This window comes from Centroberyx gerrardi, chromosome 5, assembly GCF_048128805.1.
Source record: "Centroberyx gerrardi isolate f3 chromosome 5, fCenGer3.hap1.cur.20231027, whole genome shotgun sequence".
NCBI classification, from domain to species: domain Eukaryota; kingdom Metazoa; phylum Chordata; class Actinopteri; order Beryciformes; family Berycidae; genus Centroberyx; species Centroberyx gerrardi.
Genome location: NC_136001.1, coordinates 21,308,645 through 21,324,109, shown reverse-complemented (window position 1 = coordinate 21,324,109; position 15,465 = coordinate 21,308,645). Strand labels below are relative to the sequence as shown.

The 15,465-nt window shown below is 41.1% G+C and overlaps 2 protein-coding genes across 2 annotated transcripts; both read right to left on the bottom strand.

Annotated features, from left to right (window-relative positions):
* Positions 1-1,523: 1,523 nt before the first annotated feature.
* LOC144539335 (disco-interacting protein 2 homolog B-A-like) lies at positions 1,524-7,294 on the bottom strand. Its single transcript, XM_078283447.1, has 5 exons — positions 7,165-7,294; positions 6,949-7,023; positions 6,565-6,739; positions 5,662-5,785; positions 1,524-4,857 (listed from the first exon to the last, which is right to left on the bottom strand). The coding sequence occupies exons 1-5, from the start codon at positions 7,177-7,179 to the stop codon at positions 4,605-4,607; spliced, it is 642 nt and encodes a 213-aa protein (XP_078139573.1). The 5' UTR covers positions 7,180-7,294; the 3' UTR covers positions 1,524-4,604.
* Positions 7,295-7,312: 18 nt separating this feature from the next.
* LOC144539343 (disco-interacting protein 2 homolog B-A-like) lies at positions 7,313-15,322 on the bottom strand. Its single transcript, XM_078283602.1, has 15 exons — positions 15,315-15,322; positions 15,068-15,182; positions 14,481-14,682; positions 13,983-14,095; positions 12,960-13,040; positions 12,438-12,561; positions 12,202-12,323; positions 11,385-11,496; positions 10,253-10,362; positions 9,620-9,750; positions 9,338-9,506; positions 8,752-8,922; positions 8,563-8,624; positions 7,893-7,994; positions 7,313-7,397 (listed from the first exon to the last, which is right to left on the bottom strand). Exons 1-15 carry the CDS (start codon positions 15,320-15,322, stop codon positions 7,313-7,315), a joined length of 1,707 nt encoding a protein of 568 aa, XP_078139728.1.
* Positions 15,323-15,465: the final 143 nt, after the last annotated feature.

Below are 15,465 nucleotides of genomic sequence, written 5' to 3'. Positions count from 1 at the left end.
TCAGCCAACAACTCTTGGAGTCTAAACTGAACAGACTAGGCTATGGTCAGAGACTTTTAATTTGGAATCTCTGGTATGGTATCTGTCAATGCTGCTATTTCAACCAGTGGCATACCACCTGCTCAGCTGCTTTAACAAGACGCTTTAACTTTCTGCCTTTACTTCAAAAGGGAGCTGGCATTGTGTGCATTGTGCTCAGTCACTGGTCTGTCAGAGTGACCTATGCCTACCTTTATTTAAAGTAAATTGGTGCAAAATTAACGCTCTTGCGAAATTATTCAGATTTCTAGATTTACATCAATTATCTTTAGGCTATTCCCCTCCGAAAAATTAGATTTTTTGAACAGTTTTGAATTGACTACAGAAATTTGTTAGTAGTGCACCACTAAGCTAGTCTTTATGGAAACAAAGTGCTTTGCACAACCCACTTTTCATTGTCAACTCAAAATGCTGACTGAGGTAGCACTTTTCTGCAAATAAAGCAGAATACTGTGAACACGCCTTTAGGATGTTATTTTGGTTGGTACCTTTATTTTGAAGACCTGAAGTACCAGGGACCGTATAGCTTGTTTTCACTCATGTGACTGTGATTTACCCACAATGTGACGTAAGCAGTTGGTTACCCCGGTGAGGGTAAGTGTAAATTATAATAGTGGTTTATAATGCCAGGGATAGGGATACATTTTCCACTGCTGCCACCACACATTGAATAAGAAAAACATATTGACATAACATGTTTTTGTTAGATCTTGACTAACATATTATTTGGATGAATAAATAATAATAACATGAACCATGTAAAACTTGTCTAATATATATTTCCTGATCAAAAAATATCCCCCCCTCAGCTAAGCTCCCATTGGCTGTTGCCAGGGTCACTCTCAGATTTCAGTCTTGGTGAGTCCAGGCTGCTTCACACTACATGAGCCTGACCAGACTAGGCCCGACAAAATCAAACATGTTAGAAAAAATCCAAACGGCCAATGTTGGCAGTCTTGAGGCCGTTCACTACAGGATGATCTGCACCGACTGTCAGACATGAGTGCCCCACCCAGCCCAGGTTCAAATCGGGCTTAGAATCAGCATTAAAATCGTCTAGTGTGACCTAGGCTTTATACAGGTTTTGAGCTGCCACTGTGTAGCGAGCACAGAATGCAGTCTAATCCAGAGAAGCCACAGTCTTACATCTGTAAAGATACATTGCCATATGACATGATCTCAGCCTTCTCCAAATCATTTACAGCATCTTCTATTCATTTTCTGGGCAGTGTGGACAGTTTTGTAATCCGTTATGGCCCAGTGGGCTCTCTGTAGGCCTACACTGTAGGCATGCTGTAGGGGCGCAATTTGTGTTTTTTACTCAAGTGATCAATTTAATTAATCCAACAAACCAGCGATTTTAAGATACATTTCAATCCGTTACATTGTTTCTAAACTTATCAATAAAATCAGGACACCTGCATTGAGTAAAACGGTTTTGTTTATTTTGCATTACTTTTGCATGAAGTATAAAACAGCAATTACAACAAACCAAAATAGAAAATAAGTGAGAAAAATGGGGAGGGTTCTACCATCTTTATTTCTTAATTATATGAGATAAAATTCCTCCCTAGCATCCAAGATTCATCAGTGGATCACTCCCTCACAGACCAGCTTGGAATTCACCAAAGAATTAATATACAACATACCAAGAGTGCATACACAAAATATTGATAGAACAACTCAAGAGAGATTAATATAGTCTTATGTACAACACTGGTTGAATTTTAGTCAATCTTCTGTTCTTAGTTATTACAAAATTCATAAGCATCATGTATTTTCACCAGGCTGTGCAAGCTTTGAGATTAAACTGCACTGTCATTGGGATTGCATAGTGTGTAAGAACTCTTATGGAGAAAAAGAGCGGAAACCAAAGGAAGCCCTTCAGACTTCCCAGTGAAGCAGGTAGATGGTAGATGGACACTGGGTTGTCGGTAACCCCTCTTTTTACTCATTAGGTTTGCAATGTCTGCCTTAATAACAAGTGAGTTCTTTGACAAACATCTACATTATTATGGGTAGTATTCACAGATTGCACCAAGGGACCATCTGGTCCATCCCTGTGTTAACGTTTTGTTCCCTGAATATACATATATCTATATTTATATAGGTGTCTTCTAAAAAAACAAATATCTCTCCCACTTGTACCTCAAGATGTGCCTCAAGATGATTTCTTCTTGTGCTTGGCTGAGTCATGCAAACATTCTGCTGCAAACTTAGGATGCAAAGTCAAAGCTAAGACATGATGCCATTTTTTTCTTTCTTTTTTAAGTGGACATTATAACTAGGCAAAACCCGATCTCAACCGTTTTATCTCTAAAACTCTGAAGGCATTTAATGAAACCATGAAGTAGGGATAATTAAATCATCCACTCACATCTGCGGTCCAGACAAGTCCTGTAGAAACTTGAGTACAACCAGTGCACAGTGCGCTAATTCAAAGGGATAATATTCCTATATGTTCATTTTAAAATAGATTACTTCTTTTCTGGTCAAACATATTTCTAATATTGTGTTTGGCATGATTGAATGTTATACTGGGACAGAAATACAATTAAAATCTCTAATATTCATACAAAGGAAAGTCCAAAAAGCTACGAAACAACAAATCTATTTACATGTTAACAGTAAAGGTTCACCGTAGACAAATAATCCACTACGATGAACCTATAAATTATTGCAAGGAGCACAAGGAAAGCACAGAATTGCAGGGAGCATATAAAACAGCAATTTGTGAATACATCTTGATGTGAATGAATTTTTACCCCTTAGTCCTACAATTAACTACCTGTATTTGTCAATCGAAGACATTTCAAATGTGGCTCAGCTTTGCAATTGCATTTACAAGGGCTTATAATTCCAGTGATTCAACATAGAAAATAATCCAGAAACATCATGACTTGGTTCTATTGACTACAGCCTTTTCAATAACACTCTAGTTAGTATTCAAAGTAATGCATTACAAAACTCCACAAAGACAAAACAGACAGCTTGAATGAACTCTGACTGTGGAGAGGAAACAGAAAGGGCCAGTCTCTCAAACAATTGCTCCATTATGCAATACAAAAACTAAGAGGGTAGAACTGTTTTATGATGCAATGTACAATGGCAGAAATGAAGTGAACAGCAGTTGTGGGCATATTTTTAAGTTTTTTCAAACTAACCTGGTAGAGTGAAAACAGTCATCATATTGGTTTTAGCGTTCTCCTAACACAAAAAATCTTTTTCCTAAGTTTCCATGGCCTACAAGAATAGATCCTGGCACTAATAACGATAGCCCTCCAGGTAAACTCTTGTGAGCTCCTCAAGCAGGATTCCTCAGGATAATATATGCTCCTGAACCATTAGTAATAATGCCTCATTTTTATAATAAAATAGACCATTTTTAGAGAAAGTGCAATGTTATAATTATATTTATCCTGACTAACGATGCTTTAAAATTAATCGATACTTCACTGTCAAAATTGTTAAAATCTTATTTACAATGTCTTTCTGCTACCATTGTCATCTCACAGCTAGGTTAGCTATTCAGAAACCATTAGTTGAGAGAGATGAGTCAAGCATTTATACATTTATACAGTTACAAAATATCTACACAGTAACATACAGTATATCTAAAATACAAAGAGGCCTTAATAGGTACAGTACAGAATATGGCCTCTATCCTCTATTATCTTGATCCCTTTGGATATCATTCACGATTTCCACCACTACTCAAATTCAAAAGGGAATGGATAAACAGCCATTAATAATAGATTCATTAAGAAATTAAGATAGGAATGTATGGCTGAAGTTTTGTAAGGCAGGAAATAACTCAGGAAAGTTGTGAAAGTCTATTTGGCTTCAATAGCATGGGGCAATATAAGCTTTTTAAACATTGTACACAGACTGAGAATGATTATTAGGATTATGGTTTGTTTTCATGTGCCCTCTTTTATTTAGCACCCTTACTCAGTGAAAATGGACTAGGAGTCAGCACATGCATTTGTGTGGATTTGTTTGAATGCTGCATGTAGAAATATTTCAAGTTATTTATTTAGGTTTCAGCAGCTCTTTGAAATCCTAAGGAAAAAAAAGAGGAAAGTGTCTCAAGTGGTTTGGGGTAAGTGCAGAATAAGGAGATGGACGATCACAAAGACATTAATATAGAGTTAATTTCAAAAGGGGTTCTGTTGTACATGTCACTCTGCCCTTGCCCCAGAGAGTGCAATCAGGACTCATATTTTTTTGTCCGAATGTAGTAGAACAGTCTTGGCATGTTTGGTCTAGTTGCCTCTGTCCCATTGGCGAAACTCAATCTATACAACACAGTGAATATCTCCAAACATGACAAGTCCAGTCCCAGACATGCAGCGGCCAATACAAGCTGGCGTCACTAAGGGTCGGATAGTGGTACATCAGGTTCAGTATCCAGTCTCTTTCATACAGTCCGTGCTGTTGCCTTGCACTGTCTGGGAAGCCAGTAGTCACATGCCGGGGCGAGGGTCCAGTAGCCAGACTGTGGACTGATGGCCAATCAGGCCCAGGCCAGCCCAGCTCAGCCGCACGCCAAGGCCAACAACCCCTCACATGTTGTAAGCCACATAGATGGGATCTAATTGGTCAGCAAGGAAAGAGTCGCGAAGGTGCATCCGCTGCTTTTCTCCTCTGGAGTTGATGGGTATGACCCCGGGGTCAACGATGACCACCACACCCACGATGAGGTGGTGCTCCTCCAGCACCACGTTGGTGATCAGAGGCACCAGGTCCAGAGCGTCCTGCTCCGAGCCACACAGCTCCGACACCACCACCAGCAGGTTGGTCCATGTAAACACAGCGCTGGGAGGAAAGGGAATGGGGTGATAAAGTGATTATTGGTGAATGATGAATATTCATGAAGTGGACTAGAACTAGATTACAATGTGGATAGAAACAGAGTGGAGTTCTAACACAAAAGCAGGGGGACAGGAAGCGGTTCTCCCCATTGTCAGTAATGTTAACCCCCTTAGTGTGTGATCACTTATTTTGAGTGTCAATAAAATGTATAACATAATACAGGTGTTTACATATCTTTCTGTTTCTTTCCGTTTCTACTCAGAGAACTGCACAACCATATAAAAGTGGCCTGGTTCAGGGTCACAGAATGATAACAAGCCAGGAATTATGTTGTGATGAAATGCTAAATGATAGCTAACAAGGAAACACACACAGTAATATTCTGTGAGTCTTTGTCTCCTTTGTACAGCCAGTTTTTAAATATGCCAAAGAGTTGCTGTGCACCTTTCAGCACCACAAATACACTCTGAAAAACAGATGCTTACATCACAGTATGTGACCGGCTTCCGTTGGCCATGGTGCAGGCAGCATTTTAGTGGTGGATATTAACAGGAAAACATTTTCTCCTCAAAAAATAACAACAAAATATGTGACAGAGGACAAGATAAATGTGTTGCATTTATTGTAATACAGGGAAAGTCAGAACAAGTAGAAAACATTCATTTTAGTCTATAGGATATGGAGTCTGCCCTTAACTTTGTTCCTGTTGTGTTCTTCCCGTCAGTTTCTATAGGCCTGTCTAATGTATTTGCAGCAGTAAAGAAGTGTATCAGTTAAAAGGCGCGGGTACGTAGGGAGCGCTCTTACCTCTCAGCGATACTGCGGTGAGCCCGGGACACTGAGGTCTCGATGTCGATGGGATGGTAGCGCAGCCCCCTCAGCTCCAACGTCTCATCCAGCGAGCCCACCACAAAGAGGGCATCATGACGGTCTGAGCACAGAGATACAGTCAAAATAAAATAAAAAATAAATAAAAATAGAAAAGTACAATGCATAGAGAAAATGTGTAGGCTAGTTGTGCTTGGTTCAGTTTGAAAGGTCAAAACGTTGAATTCATTATAAAGAGTTAATCTTTTAAAAGTGTTTACAAATTGACACCAGATGTCACTATTCACTCTCTGCCATTCATTTCTATGGGAAAAGAAAATGAAGAATAAAAGTTATCTGAAAAAGTACATAGCGTGTCAAACAGTTAAATACATCCACACATCTGCTTAAAGTACCAGAATATTTTAGTTAAAACCAAAGCAGAGTGCCTGTATGTGAGTATGTAGATGTAGTTAGTTTTGGAGAGAATAAATTTAGAAGTATTGGGAATAGTATCAGATAGCATAATAATAAAACAAAACATGCATGTTGTTGTTTTTCCAAAGCCTGTCACCCTGTCAGATAGTTTCTATTACTCATTTTGTTTTTTGTTTTTTAGGCATTTATTCGCCTATGGCTCCTTTGCAGCCTCTACATTATAATAATCTATTAATTTATAATTTGTAACTTTTTTTATTTTATAACTTTTTGGGGCATTTTTGCCTTTATTTGACAGTTGACAGTGGTACGCACCTTAGCCAACTAAGCCACCAGGACACTCCAATAATCTGTAACTGTTCTAATTTATTAATCTATAATCTATCAAATAATAAACCGAACAAGGGTTGACTGAACCAGTGTGTTTTTTTCAGCTAGGCTTTAGCCGTGGCAGGGCCTATTTACCCCCGCTGGCGTCCAGCAGCTCGGTCCTCTTCACGAAACCCAAGTACCCGGTCCTGGCCCATAAGGTCTGCGGGTCCCCGAAGCTGAGCTTGGTGTTGAAGTGGTCTGCCTGCAGGCTTTCCTCTCCATAGATGGTGTAGTAGCCACTGGCACTGTGAGGGCTGTTCACCCAGATCTAGAGAGAGAAGCACAGGACTGGGTCACTGCTGGGGTCAGACGGAAGACGATTTTACCAATGGTTTTGTCACTATACTGTCATTTTATCATCCAGGGGTTCTCCCATTATTTTATTACATCATTTTTATGTGTTCATTTTTTTTTATTTTTATGTCACAAAAGGAGAGCGCCTTTTCCCAGCTCTGCTAGATCCAATCCCCCTCTCACCTCTCCTAGATGGGAGTCACCTAGTGGGCCTCTGGTCTCTGGATTTACGATTATCACTCGAACACCCGGCAATATCTGAAGATGTAGAAGTAGTGAGAGATAAACGGTAAACATGCACAAATTTACAAACACTTGAATTTATACTGTGGGAATTTATACTGTGGGAATTTATACTGTGGGAATTTATACTGTGGGAATGCATATGGAAAATCTCACCATGCCAGACTCCATTAGAGGAAGACTCTGAGGTGCTCCCCTCTCCACCAGCCTCACTCTGCAATGGCCATACACACACACACACACACAAGCAAGTAGGCATGTGTACACTCATTCATGCATTATCTCTTGACCACAGAGTTCACACTCAGATATACTGTATATTATTGCCCTTGATGATGACAATGACGAAGGTGACGGAGTTGGCGCTGATGCTCCTTCGCCACATCCAGCTGTTCACCCAAGCGTTCTTATTCTGTTTATTCTGTGTATTTTTTGTTTATGTTCATTTTGTTGTCAACATTAAATCATTATTTGCCGACTCTCGGCACCCGTTGCACGCCTGACTGTCCTGGAAGGGCATCCCTCTCTGTGTAGCCCTTTCCAAGGTTTCTAGCATTTTTTTTCCAAATGGGGTTTTTGTAGCAGTTATTCCTTGCTCTCACTGAGGGTCTAAGGTTGTTTTCATCGATCATTTTCATTCATTGTTTCATACTGTGGGTTTTGTGAAGTCCTTTCAGACTGTAACTGCGATTAACGGCTACACAAATAAACTTGACTTGATTATTGTCAGTGCTGGAGGGATACAAGTATTACCGCATTATACAGGTACAGGTTTCAGCAAAAAGAGTGAGAGACTTTTAAAAACCTTTTTAATGCTACTTAGAAAAAAGGTTAAGATTCATTTCCCCACAAAATTAAAAATGAAAAGTGAAGAAACAGTAGACCTATCAGCATACAGGTCAGTGTGACTGGGTTGGTATCTCACAAGATAAGCTGCACTCTGAGAAGGCAAAGAATTGCTCAGACCTCTGAAACTGTAGTTAAGACTGTTGAGGAAGAAATGGAAAAGCACCTATACTAGGCAACATTCCTATATACTCACTTGATATTTATTTACACCTTAAGTGCCTAAAACTCAAGAATACTCAATCTGCTTAACCATTATAACAATAAACTCTAAAAGTAACATCTTGTCTGTGTTTCTCACAGAACTGGGAGCTTGGAATGTTCAAATGCCCAAATGTCATAGATAACACTGACCAAGTCGACTTGACAAAATAATAACTTGTCTTCTAGAAGAAGGTGGTCACCTCTTATTACACATCTCCTTAAAGTGCTAGGACTAACATTATCATTGGTTGTTCAGTCTTGTCCATATGACCTTATATTCTTTGACCAATAGCTTTATTAAATATCTGTATTAACATACTCATGAATATTCAACACTATAATACTCTATGTAATCATCCAGATTTTGAGTTCCTTGGCTCCCAACCTGCAGACTGACACTCTCTCGTCCTTGTCGAGTTTTCTCCCACAAGACACACATTTAACTGTATTTAAGACTTTTTCAAGGACTAGACGCTGTGGTTAAAGTGATCCATGTGTTCTCACCTGTCATGGCGGAGGGACTTCATGTCCACATACACCGTCGAGGGATCAGGACCAGTGGTTCCCTGTGATACATACAGAACAGGGCCTGACTGAACACCTACATACACACTGCTCCCACTGGGTTTACACTCTACATTGTATTCACATTTTACTTCAATGTCAAGCAAAGTGTTGAGTGGGTCAGTGTACCTGCAGGCAGATGGCCAGGTTGACCCTGGAGCCAAAGGCAGTGCTGACAGCTCTGGGGGACAGTCCCAGGTCCTTAAACAGCTTGGAGAAGGAGTGTGTGAGGGCCAAGCGAGGGCGCTCCTCTGCTATCACCACACAGCTCCGCACGCACGACAGGTTCACGCCCCGTGCCTACAACACGCACACAGCGGTCAAACCTACACTACCAGTCAAAAGTTTGGACACACATTTTTCTTTACAATAATAATAAAGACATCAAAACTATGAAATAACACAAATGGAATTATGCAGTGACCAAAAAAGTGTTAAATTTCTAAAGTAGCCACCCTTTGCCTCGATGGAAAGGCAAAGGCTTTGGAGAGAAATTCATACATAAGCATCAACTTCACTATTTATGTGTCTAAAAAACAAATCTCAAGCATTTAAGCATAAGCCTTTAGATGAAAATGGTTTTAAGATAATGAAAAACATAGTACATTCAATCAGGTGTGTCCAGACTAGTAGTGTATGAGCAAGATTTTCTCTCTCTTTCACATGTGTGTTTCATGATTCTCTCTCTGCATGTGTGCGCTTGTGCAATCCTCACCTTGAGTAACTCTGTCTGTGTGCCCAGGCCCTTCGTGCAGAGCTCCATGACGGAGTAGGAACAGAAGGTGTCTCTGATACGGTACTGACTGAGCGTGCTCAGCCACAGAGACAGGCCGCTCTCCAACTCGAAGGGAGGAATCAGGATGGACTGGTGACCCGAGTACACACTATAAGACAAGACATGAAAGAGAATAAGTGGATGGGTGAAGAGCAAGAGAGAGAACACAATATCACACCGCGGTATGGAATGTGTGTGTATTGTAGAGGAGTGTTACAGTACCTTGCGAGACACCACAAGACAAAGCCCAGACCGCAGTAAGGATCCAGGCAGATGGCTATTTGGCGAGAGGAGTACAGCTCACACTGCAGCTTTATAGAGCGACATATAGCACTTACCGCTGCATGGGAGATCTGACACAAAGAAGAACACACATTAGCACCTTAAAGGAACGATACTCAGATGCTCTTACACTGCTGCTTCATATCAATCTGTGATGTCCGAGGCATCCCAGGAGTTGTGTTGTGATGAATTGTTGGAATTTACTTTTTTGTTGAATCCACTTTTCCTCAACTTGCCTCGTCTATTTCAACTTCAGTTAGTGATTTCCTACTTTTCCCAGGATGCCTTTTGACAACCCCTATAGGGAACATGGCCGAATGTGTAGGTGGAGAGAGCAATAGTGATAGTGATAGCATAGTAACAGCAAGAGAGTGAGTTTTTCGAGTGCTCCATACCGAAAACGCAACATGGCTTGTGGTTGCGCTGCATTCCGGTCTATTGAGGCTACCGTCAGTGGAGAAATTGGTCTCTCTGCCTCCTCTACGTTGAATTTGTCCCTGTATGATTGTTCAACGTTGGTGCAAAATAGTGAGTCTAGTCTTTGATTCTGAGGAGCTGACACCAAAGTCTCACCTTGACCCCAGTGAGCATGCCTGTAGTGGACACACTGAAGTCCAGGTAAGCCATCATCTCTGCTGTGGGCGGCTTGTAGATCTGTGGTGGCCGGCGGCGAGGAAGATCATCTGGAAACATGGACAATATTGTTCAGAAGTGAATTAAAGCATGTCTGGTGACATCTAGCCAGGACCTGAAAGGTGTATCAGTACACTCACATGGGAAAATACTGGCCTTTCACAAATGTTCCAAACAATAAGTTCTGTCACAATGTCTTCTGGTTATTTAAAAGTATTGAGAAGAAGAAATAACCCTTACAAAAATAAATCATCATCAGAAAATATATTAGATATTGTTAATTCTATTTAGCAGATGTTGGTATTGGACTCAACCTTGTTTTGGCTGGGCAACTCATTCTAACCTTGTGTTCAGACTATGAGCAATAAGATCAACAAGTCACCAGACGTCCATTCATTTCATACAGAGCTGAGTGACCAGGAAAACTCGGACCTAAGAAGTGTGGACGGACAGCAAGCTTGTTGGCTGAGAAAAGCTGTACTTTTTGCGGTTATCAGCCGTCAACAACTTTTTCCTTGTTTCCCTACTGATGACTGAATTCTATGAACAATAGTTCCACCTGGCATATGCGAAATGGGCGAGAAGTTTATTCCAGTCATTCAAAGCTTCCCAGTTCTCTACAACTTCTATTTGAAAGACTACAGAAGTAAACGTCTCAAAACGATATTTGGAGAATGGTTGTATCCATCATTGGGGTCGATGGTAAGCTTGAAAGTTCATTTTATTTAGATTTTGTTTGTTTACTTTTGATTAATGCTACCTAATTAGCACTTGCCAGCTAGCTATGTTAACTCATTAAAAGTTAAACATAGTTACAGTTTTGTCAGAAAAGGATTTGCATAACAAAAAGTACACAAATACATATAAAAATAAAAGGAATACAAGGTAGACACAAACTCAAGTACATCACAAACTCAAGAAATGGAGCCAGAACGTGTCTGTGTGCGTCTGTTTGAAAATATAAATTCATGATGATAGATTCTACGATGTGGGCACCAGTGTCAGTCTACAGGATGCTTATGAATGTATGTAAGCTACAGAACTGCGTGTCGAGAATCTCTTGGTACCTCACCTGTGTCTATGATGGTTGGCCACGTTTTAATGTTGACAGAGGCAGCGGCCTCTTTGGAGCGCAGAATCCTCATGAGATTTTGAGTGGTGAGGATGCACGCTGCTTTACTCACCTGCCAACAAAACACAAGCATGGTAGTTTTCATTCAGATTGGAATTATTGCTACAAATTTATATGAATAACACAGAGTGACAACAACACCTCTAAGCACACATACACACGCACACACACACACAACTATGTATCTTTCTTACAGGCTACAACTCATCAATCACACGGACATCTAGTCCCAAATGTAACACATATCAGGACAGACCGAGGCAAGATTGCCTTTAGCATTAAGATGGAGCACATTTCAGGAAAACAAGATGCACTCATCCCTCCCTTTCATTTCAAGTCAATGGTGCTGAGTCGATTCTTGGCACACTGCAGTTGTTTTGCTGGACCCTTGGGAGTCCAACCCAGCAGAAGAAATGCTGCTCACTGACAAACTGAGTCACAACATTGAGCTGTGAAAATTCCCCACAAGTGTCTCTAGGTGGCAGCGTCATCACAACTAATCTAATGGGAAAAGGGTCCATCTTGTATTATTATTATTATTATTATTTATTATTATTAGTTGTTTAGTCTAATTATTTTATGTCTATGCTCTTTCTCTATGCTTTTAAAGTGATTGCTTGGTGATGTCTTGAAAACGGGCACGCCTTAAAAAGAGAGCCTGCTCTTAGGATTCAATGAATGAAGAGCACACACACACACACACACACACACGCACACGCACACGCACACGCACACGCACACGCACACACACACTTACATCAATGATCATGCGGACAGTGGGCAGCGTGGCTGCCAGGTTCTGAGGGTGTGGAGGCCTGACAGTTACGGGAACACACCCAGCATAGAGACAGCCGTAGAAGGAGGCTATCAAATCAATGCCTGGGGGAACGCGAGAGAAGAAAGCAGAGAGAAAACCAATTGAGTCTCGCAGTAATTCGGCTCATTGGGAGCGATACTGAGACACACACAGAGGAAGCCAGAGGCAGAACCCACCAGGAGGATAGAGCAGGACCACGTTCTCTCCGGTGTTGATGCTGCCTTTCTCAGTGAGCGCCGCAGCTATCTTCTCTGCTCGCTTGTGAAGCTGAACGCAAGTAGCAGTGCACACTGCCACCCCCTGAAGGGCAGGAAGGAACGGTGCAGAGAGAGAGACAGGGTCAATTGGAAAACAAGGTGTAATTCATGTAGAGACCATCTGCTATGTAAATCAATGTCTGGGCATTGTGCGTGAAAGGAAGTAAATCTCTATATCAGCAAAAACACTGCTTGAACACACAGAGCTACAGAAAGCAATGTCAATATTATGTCTTGCACTGCCCTTTTGCACTGTACGTGAAGTGCTGTTGTCCCTTTACCATATGTGCCATATGCATCAGTTTGTACTTGTATAACTAGTCAATATGTCTCTGCTCCAAAGACAAATTCCTTCACATTTATTGTGCATTACGATTTAAGTGATTGTGATGTCTGCATTGATTATATGTCTGTCAGCGTATGAATAGGTCAGAGTGGTACCTTGGCATTAAGCAGCACATAGAGGACATGGTCTGGGTCAGTCTGCGCCCTCCACTGTAGAGCCTCCGTCAAATACTGATGCTGAAGTTAAAAAAACAAAAAAAACCATTAGGTCTACACATCTGAATGGATCTGTATACATTATTATGAGGGACAACCATGGAAGGCATATCCAGGGTAGGGTTGTGTTTGTGCTGATGGAAGGAATTGAATTTAATACATCTGAATAAAACTCTCACTAAATAAAGAGGATAAAATGCGCTATACATCTTCAGTAGACAGCTTTCTGGCATGAGTTATCACTTGCCAACGTGCAAGCAATTTATACCATATAATAGGAGCCAGTCTACCTCTTAAAATAATGAACAATATATACAATACAACAATATAGGATACCAGGTACACTTGAAGTGAAAGAGAGTACAGCCACCTAGGTTTAGGCTGATCTTGTATCACAGATTAAAAAAAAACATAAAGAAATAAACATGCAAATTCTTGCTTGCTTCACAATTAAACACAAAACTTAAAGTAATTTTGATATGGGCGTGCAGCAAAAAAAAACATGACACCACAATACACTATGGACCATAACAAGCATAAACAAAGGTGTGAGCGGGGTGCACAGAGAACGGTGCTGCAGAGCTGGAAGGGCCATAACTCTTACCATCATAGTGGGCCACATACAGAGCTACATCCAGAGAGAGACGAGAGCAGAAAGACAGAGGAGACAGTCCACAGTTTTCAGGTCTACAAAACTGAGCTCTGAGCCTGGGTCATTATAACACTGGCAGAGGACAGTCTTTGTCCCTAACTGTTTACCATGTGGCTGTCCCTAACCATTTACCATCATAATATGCTTTGAGCACTGCTAATGATAAAGTACAGCCACAAGCTTCCCACTGATTCTGAAGGACACGCATGTGGCTCTTCTAAAAGAAGAGAATATGATTCAAAAATATGAACTGATTCAAAGTTACCGGCTGGTTGACAGTGTGGATGTTACGGAGTGTATGGTCGTACTACCTTCCGAACGAGGTCCTGGTCTTCGATCATGCCAAGGTCCCTTCCTGAAGCCTGGGCGATCCTCTTCCCTGCCACCAGGTTGCCCACCATGATGGAGGCTGGACCCACACCCACTACACCAGAAAGAGTGTGAGAGAGAAAGGGAGAGAGACAGACGCCTGTGATGCAGCATATTTCATAATCTTATACACATTTACAAACATATTTTGCAGATATAATTTCATTAGTCACTCCCCAATTGATTGCTGTCTGTGGAAGAGTACTGACTCGAAACGTGTTGCCAAGTGTGCATTAAGCCAGAGAAAAGTGATCCACAGCTTTCTAATGCAGTTTTTTGCAATGTTAAGCTTGAATACATTTTCTCACTTTCTGCATTACAAGTGGGTTCCCTCCTCCCATTATTTTGCTTAGTATTTTGGCAAATTTGGGAGCCCTTCCTTGTTCTCCACCTTTTTACCTTTTAATTAGTCACACCCCAACACCCCCACACACACATACCTGGCTGCTTCTGGCGTGGCTTGGGCAGGTTGGTGACACAGGTATGGGGGCACATGAGGATGTTGCAGGGGTGCAGGTTGCCCTCTAGGAAGAACTGCTTGGTGTCGGAGATGTGGATGCCTCCCAAGGGGGTCTTAGGTAAGGTGTTGGCAGGGACCAGAGCCAGGCAGTACAGGCCCACCTGGTGGATACTGTCTATAGCCTGGGGACAAAAACAAATAGTGAGAAAAAAACAGCAGCTGAAAAAAAAAAGTTTGTTGGTTACCAATGGTCTGTAGTGGATATATACAGTACATTAATTATTTTAAAAGTGAATAGTTTTGTTCCAAAATAAGCTATCTACAGTTTACACAAAATGAAAACAAATTATGGTACTTTTTAAAGGACAGAAGGTAACTTAAGACCTTGGTTGACAAAACAATGATTTTTACAGACTGAATCCTCATGAATCCATTGTATATTCTAGATATATTGAATGGTGTTCTTCAGTTAATGATTTCTTTCCAAAATGGATGTATGGCATTTTGGAAATGAACTCTTCAATTTACTATATTGCAGTGTGATAGCATTGTTAGGAAGTGATTTACTTGAAGCACTCGGCTCATCCACTGGAAGCTGTCCTCCTCACTGGCATCTGGCCTCTGCTCCGCCACGATCACTATCCTCTCATCATAGAACACTGTTACTGAAAACACAGCAATCCTGACACACACACACACACACACATACACAGAAACAGTTTATATGCAGCTTGAGATTCCCTGCAACAATCCTCTCTCCCACAAACAGAAATGAGCCCCTGCTAACGCCCACACTCAGACATATTGTTTATACATCAACATGCGGTAGTCAGGTTTTGGGCCTGCAGCGCTTCCTTTGCACCACCAGATGTCAGTAGTGATAAATTAGGAACCTCCACACTTGACCCAGTGTGCACACAAAAGCAGAGAGTTCATCATATCTTTCCGCAGAAACATGTTTTTGT